Source organism: Wyeomyia smithii, chromosome 3, assembly GCF_029784165.1.
Source record: "Wyeomyia smithii strain HCP4-BCI-WySm-NY-G18 chromosome 3, ASM2978416v1, whole genome shotgun sequence".
NCBI classification, from domain to species: Eukaryota; Metazoa; Arthropoda; class Insecta; order Diptera; family Culicidae; genus Wyeomyia; species Wyeomyia smithii.
In genome coordinates this window covers 81329849-81337356 of record NC_073696.1, presented here as the reverse complement: position 1 = coordinate 81337356, position 7508 = coordinate 81329849, and the positions used below count along the sequence as shown (strand labels likewise).

Genomic DNA, 7508 nt, shown 5'->3' with positions numbered 1-7508 from the left:
GAGAACAGAACACACATAAACTGGAAGTCGCCATATCGGATTTCCAAACGACGTATGGAGTTCCACTTTCGGAATTATTGAAATGGTTGGCCAAATACCACTTTAGGTTATTTTTCTTAAGCCGGAAGCCGCCGTTTTGGATAATGTTGTGTGGAGTCATCCCAGTTTCGAATATTCCTATACTGGGTGATATTCAGGCTATTTGACAATCGTTTACAGTAAAACCTCTTTTTAGGAAATTCGAGTAAGAAGAATTGAGCATGACCATTCATGCTTATTTCTCCTCTATAATGAAATCTAAAGAGATGCTTGTGATTTTTTTCAAAACGAAAATGTTTGTTGGTGTCCAAGGAACACGTCTGAGAAGAAGTGAAGGTTTTCTGATAACTAACAATTGTGCTTTAATCCACAAAATTATATAGAAAATAAAAAATGACTTTCAATGCTTAAGTCGCCTCTTAATCTATGTTCAAACCAATGAAATGGGACCTTTCCTCCAGCTAAATGTTCCAAGATCTAGTTTAGGTAAAAGTAAAAAAGTAAATCGAATCCCGTAATGTGTTACTATTCACAAATCTACGAATACATCAGAAATGTAAATTTTTTATGCTCGACTCGCACTGATTCAAACATGGATTTTTCTTCAAAAAAAATATTTGGAAATATTGAAGAAACAACGAAAATTTTATTGAAAGAAAAATCACATGTCATCGTTTTGAATTTTTATTTAGATGCGACTTGAGCTTATGCTTAAAAAGTCAAAGTTTTGCATGTAATACATGTTTTTCAAAAAAAATCACAGAGAGAATTTTAAGGTGTTTCTTTGCAAGCAGAAAATCATCTTTAAAAATGCTTCGAACATACGTAGTTTTTTGAGTAATATGTCAGCTTTTAGCAATAAGATACGTGTTATTTTTTCTCAAATGTCTTTCCTGAACATTAACTAACATTTTATTGGAAAACAATCACATATCATAGCTTTGAATTTTAATTTGCAGACAAATTGAGCCTAAATATTCATGATTTTGCACGTTTTACTTAGTTTTGTGAATAATATCTACATTTTCAGTAATCAGATACCTAACATTTCTTCTCAAATGTCATTCCTGAACATGAACGAACATTTCATTGAAAAAAATCACATGTCATCGCTTTGAATTATGTTTTAGAGACAAATCAAGCCTAAAAATCTTGGTTTTGCATTTTTCACGTAGATTTATTAAAATAATTTAAATTTCAAATGATCAGGTACTTAATTTTATTTATTTTTCCTTAATTTCATCTTAAAAAAAATCACAGATCATAGATTCGAATTTTGATTTAAAGGCAAATTCAGTATGAAAAGTCATGTTTTCGCATGTTTCACGTAGTTTTGTGATTATTATCTCGAATTGTAGTAATCAAATACCTGTTATTTTTACTCGAATGTTTTTCTTGAACATCAACGAACTTTTTAATGAAAAAAAAATCACATGTCTTCTCTTTGAGTTTTGATTTGGAGACGAATTGAGCATAAAAAGTCACAATTTTGCATGTCTTACGTAGTTTTGTGAATAATATTTCAAGTTTTTCAATGCTATTCCAACACGCTATGTACCTACCAACTCCTGTAAAAACATAACCGCAAATTAGAAACTAAGCCGGTTCTTATATATTTGCAATTTCGTATGTATTTTCTTGACATTATGCAGTCTACTAGATGCAGCTGAAAGTTGCTAATCAGCTGTATTCTTTTGACGCCAAGAACATCAATTTTACGCAAATATCGCGCGAAAAACAGTCTCTTGTGTGTATCAGCCCTGGCTAAAAATTATATCTATCATCATTTTCCTAGTTCTGATGTTCAAATCTAGAAGTCGCGTTGAATCGCCAATTAAATTATGTAGTTGCATGATTAAAACAATAGCATAGCAACTTTGATAAACAGTTTTGTTTATTTTGATCCGCGCATGCGCACGACGAAATTTGCACAACAAAACGCCCATTGTTTGTTAGAGTCGCTATGCTACGTTACGACGTGGGTATATTTTCTACTCCGTTGCTGCGATTTAAAATTGGTCGACCTACAGAAAACGTCAGAATGGGCTGCGTGGACTATCCGCCATTACCGCTCGTGGAAAGCTGGGTATTTTTTTTTTATTCTCGCTTATTTTCCGTCGGTCTAGTTCCGCCACTGTTGTGGCCAATCACCAACGCCCGGGGAGGCGACTCCACACCCAGGACCCTAACTCACGACCCGCTTATTAACGGACCGGCGCCAACGGCTTTACTTCCTCATGCGATGGAAGGCGTGATCCCAGAGATTTTTCGCCTCAGAAAATCTCCCGGTGTCGGCTAGGATTGAATCTAGACCAGTTGGGTTGGTTGTGAGTGGATCACGCCACCTCACATGGAAAGCTGGGTAGTATGAGGAAACCCTGAATTGCGAGAGTCAATAAATCTTAGCGATTCCTTTAAACATTTTTTACAGTGTTAAAAATTCGCCAAACACAAAACAAAATAAAATATCTAAAATTCACCCTAATAACGAAGAGAGAATCGAAACGTCGACCCCCTGTATTTATAATTTTTTGATATGTATCACCGAGAGAAAATAACTATTGAATTCCATAAGAACCACTTATGATTTTGCGCTACAAGGATCCCTTATGGAAGTTATAAGTTTTGCCTTATGAATTGGAGGGGAAAATTGATTTTCGACCACTAACGATTTTCATTAGTCATACTTATAAAATATATTGGTCGTATGTATGCATGCTATAAGAACAGACATACCAAAATCATAGCTTTTAAATATGAATTTTATAAAGGGATTGATATGAATATCATTAGTTTAATGTTATAAAGCTCATAATTTTTGCCATGAACTTTATAACTGTTAGGTTATAAAATGTACACCTGTGCATGTTCTTTTATTTTAGTTTTGTTTATAAATATGGATACTCAATCTATGCTGAAAAAACTCGAACTTTTTTGAGTACCTCAATATGTTGTGATAAGAAAATAGCTTTTTACTTTAGTTCGTACTCATTTTTGTTCACAAATATCTGAAATATAAAATATAAAGTACAAGTAAATGTATAACGTAAAATTTTAATGTTTCAAAAACTGTTCATTTTGTCCTAAAAAGTATATCCTGGTGCCATGCTGCATATTATGATGATAATAAATTATCTTCAAATTTTATTTCTTTTGATTTCTCTTGCTGAATGTCGTCAGCGTTGTCCTCGTCAACGAACACAATAATTGATAGATGCTAAAATAAATATATATGACATGAAGTAATTATAGGATTTGTAGATAAGTACTTACACTTTTTTCTACAATTTTTAGCCCAGTTCCAGAATAATTCTTTATTCGCTGTTTTCAAATACTTTTCAGCTAAACCAATAAAAGTTTCTTCATTAAAAGACACTCGCTGCGCAAATTGCAAATTAGCGCTTCTGAAAAACTTATAACTTGTGTCTAATAAACTCCGCTCATCAAGAACGATACAATACTGCTTCGCCATTTTGCAGGTTTCATAAGATATGAGTATGAAATTTTCTCAATGTTGACGTTTATGAATATAATAACTTGAGCATATGAGATGCATATTACGTCTAAATTAAAATCATAAGATAGACTTATAAAGATTATACACGTTGATGTGTAATGCATAAGTGTCTTATGAAATCGAAATTAAGCATGTTCATAAGTTGTATCTTATGAAATTCTTAAGTGTTTTTCTCTCAGTGTAGATGGCTTCATCACTAGCTCTAAGACAAGACGTGACAGCTGGCTTCTTATTTTTCTTTTCGTAACGGCCGACATCCCCGTCGAAATTTTTTTGAACGTTCCATACCGTTAATGCCAGAATGATTATTTTTAACAACTCTGCAGGTCAATGAAAATAAAACAAATTAAAATTGCAATATATAGGCGAATAATACTCAATTCTTATTTATTATTTTATGTTCAATAAAGCATACTTCTATTATCAAATTTTTTCTTCCTAAGTTTCTTGGTACCCAAATTTTTTCTTTCTAAGTTTCTTGGACTTCAACCGAAATAGTAATAAACGATTAATCAATGCATTTTTAAAGTTATAACAGTGAAATACATTACTCGGTAATATCATGTACCTTGCATACTTTTGCATCATTATTTATGAACAATTATAATAGCTAAATTATGACTCTCCAGCATCACTGCTTTAGGAACCATTCAAATATTACATAGCGCGGAATTTGGCAATTTTCAATACCCACCCACCCCCATGTAACGCAATTTTACATGTTTGCCACATGCAATATAACGCTCCGCTGAATACCCCCCACCCCCTAGAGCGTTATGTATTATTTGAATGATCCCTTACAGTGAAATGTAACCTCGTTGTATTTTCTACGTGACGATTGCGTTATCGAATTCAGCCAATCAGCAGCCGGTTCAAATTGGTTGAATGTAACGGTGTGAAGAAATCCAAATAATGAAAAAATGACCTGGCATCCCTGGTTGAAAGAGCTTTGATTTGTTTCAAAACACCGGTTCTGTCATAATTTGTTATTTTAAAGAGTTCTTGACTTCTTGTTTACATTCGATTTTTTATGTGTAGAAGACTGCGATTGTAGTACAGATTTGAAATTCTGTAGCTTTATTAATTTGTTAAGTGCAGTCTAGTGATCACTCTAACGATTTCACCTCTATGACTTGCCTGTCGATGGCTTCCGAGGAACAACTTGCCTTATCTAGTCTGATCAAATCGGTACATCAGCAGCTACGAAACTCGTCAATTGAAAGTTCCGATCCGGAACAGGTCTGGAGAGAGCACTTGCAAAACCATGAATTACTGAACCAGTATGCCAAAGCGATGCAAAAACTTGCGACCCGCTATTGGGATAAAAATATGCAAATCACCAGTAAGAAAGCCAACTGCCGAATCGATTGGGTTGTTAATTCTTGCCGGGAATATTTCATGCTTGGTTCCAATAGTTTGCTATATTTGTTTCGAGATAAAGAAGATCAGGTGAGTTTAATTCCGAAGAAAATTCTTGCCTAATATTCAATTTCATTGCAGATAATGAAAATAATCAACGAAAGTCACGATTACAAACATTCTGCTTACTTGATATCAAATATCAAACTTCTGGATGTCGGAAGCTGTTACAATCCCTTTTCTGCTTTTCCCGAGTTTGAGGTAACGGCAATCGACATTGCGCCAGCTCAAGAGACAGTAGAATTGTGTGATTTTTTGGAAGTTTCTCTTGTGGATGTCAAACCAGTCAGTTCTCGGCCTATTGAACATCTTGTTCGATCATACTATGATGCTGTTGTGTTTAGCCTTCTACTAGAGTATCTTCCCGCATCCGAACAACGATTGAAGTGTTGTCTAAAAGCCTATGATGTACTAAAGCCAGAAGGGATTCTTTTGATTATAACTCCTGACTCCCGGCATCAAGGCGCTAACGCTAAACTTATGAAGAACTGGCGTTTTACATTAGGTCTAATGGGCTTTACCAGGATAGAACTTGAGAAATTAGAACATGTAACCTGTATGGTGTTCAGGAAGGCTATCTTCAGGGAGGTGCCAGAAAGGTGGTGTAGGATTCATAAAGAAGGATACATGGAACCGGTGCTGTGCATACCTCAGGATTACAACAATAGTTCTTTGTCGGTTTCTAATGTAACCGATAATATCGAACAGCATCGAGACAACGATGAAACGAAAATAAAGGACATGTTTCGTGGATTACCTTTTGTTGATGACGAGATTGGTTAATAAAATGATCGTATTAATTAGACTAAAGTCACTGCGTCCTTTGCTGTACAAAGAACTCATTGCAATTGCTCTCAGTCCACAGCGACAAACTACACATATTTGATCTGTTATAGCGCGAGTACTCATGTACCCTGCCTAGGTATTACGCATTGGTTGCATGAAATCTCTGAGAGCACCGTTACTGAATGTAACGTTACTTTAAAGAGCTTATACAATCCTATAATATATATTCTAAAATCATGGGCGTAACTAAGGAAAATTTCTAGGGGGGGCTAGTTTTCATGTATGCCATTTTAAAAAAGAGAAAAAAGAGTTTGAATATGCTTATTTAATAAAATGCCCCGGTTCTTACGACACGAGGGGCCCTTAAGTCCTGGGTCAGACGTGAATACAGAGTGGTAACCTTTTTTTTGCTCGTCACCTTCAAGCGATGCAATTTAAAACTTTCTTACCGCAATTTAAAATTTTCTTACCACCTAAATTAAGGCCTGTTCATAATTATTTAGTTTTTCTGCATTTTTGGTTATTTGGTGTTTTTTCCGAGTTTACAGTTTCTTATCTCTCTTTTTTAAACGTTTTCTATTGTTAACTTTTAATAGATTTTTTTTCTTTTGGGAACTTAAAACAATACTTAGATATAATTTTCTTTTTTAATTGTTTTTGATTTAGTTGTTTTCTTTACAGTTCCAATTTTGTTATTATCTTGTTACTGTTGGCTTACTAGATTGATTGACCTATGTTATGTCTCAGTTTACCCTTAATTTCTGAAACGGATTATTTGATTTTTTCAGTAGTTATGTGAAAAAAATTAGACTTAACTTTGTTTTCGTACTTTCATTTTATTAATTTTTTGTTTCGTTCAGTTTCACAGATCTCTCTTTTTGTAATTTCTAAATTGTCCGTTTCTTCCTATTTACAAATGTCAGGTTTAAAGGTATTCGCAATTTTTGGAACTTCGTATTTCTAATTTTGTGAATCACCATTTTAATTCTGTCAATTTACTACCAGTTTCCAATTCATAATTTTTTAAATCAAATTATTCAATTTCCGATGTTTTTTGTTATGTTTCTAAAAAATTTTCATTTCTGAACTTATCTTTTCGGGTTCCAATTTTCTCTATTTTCACAGTTAATATGTATTCATCAATTTCATCGCTTGCCTATTTAATTTACATTTTATTTGCTTTTACCAATAGTTTTATTTTTCTGTTTCCTCGATCTTCCCTGGATTATTGGGTTTATATTTACTCAATTTCGTCATGTGTGTGTGTGTGTGTTTATTAGCCAACAAATATTTCCGTGCTTTGAATTACATTAGTTGACACAGGCGAAAAAAGTTGCTCTAGAGCTCAAAAAAGTTGCCCTAAAAAGGTTACAGCTTCTTAACCTTTCCTGTGAATTTTGGTTCTCCTAGTAAATACAAAGTGCGTCAAAAAGCCGCAGAGTAATTGCTAGCTGGATTCGCCGATTCTACCTTGGCTTACGGAAAAACTCATTTAAATCTTTGAAAAAGTTAACCAAAATTCAAAGAAATTTTTTAAAAGCTTTCATTTTTAATTTCTTCCAGTTTGAGCTCCAGGGCAAAACCTGTTTAATTTTCTATTCATGGAAATAAATTTCCATGAATGTGAACATATCCAACTTCTGAATTATTCATCCAATCTCTTCGCTGTCCAAGCATGGATTGTGTTATTTATTTTATTTATTTCAATGATTTTATTTATCACAAATAACGAATAACTCACAAAAAG

At 33.7% G+C, this 7508-nt stretch overlaps 1 protein-coding gene across 1 annotated transcript; it reads left to right on the top strand.

Annotated features, from left to right (window-relative positions):
* The first annotated feature begins 4508 nt into the window (after positions 1 to 4508).
* Positions 4509 to 5965, top strand: LOC129729967 (S-adenosylmethionine sensor upstream of mTORC1-like). The gene is made up of 2 exons (XM_055688899.1): positions 4509 to 5005; positions 5057 to 5965. The coding sequence occupies exons 1-2, from the start codon at positions 4685 to 4687 to the stop codon at positions 5756 to 5758; spliced, it is 1023 nt and encodes a 340-aa protein (XP_055544874.1). The 5' UTR covers positions 4509 to 4684; the 3' UTR covers positions 5759 to 5965.
* The last annotated feature ends 1543 nt before the right edge of the window (positions 5966 to 7508 follow it).

What these genes read in the sequence shown, in the direction of transcription:
- LOC129729967 (XM_055688899.1), top strand. Translation starts at nt 4,685, where the DNA reads ATGACTTGCCTGTCGATGGCTTCCGAGGAACAACTTGCCTTATCTAGT. An exon ending in TTCGAGATAAAGAAGATCAG is followed by an intron (nt 5,006 to 5,056) that starts GTGAGTTTAATT and finishes ATTTCATTGCAG; the next exon opens with ATAATGAAAATAATCAACGA.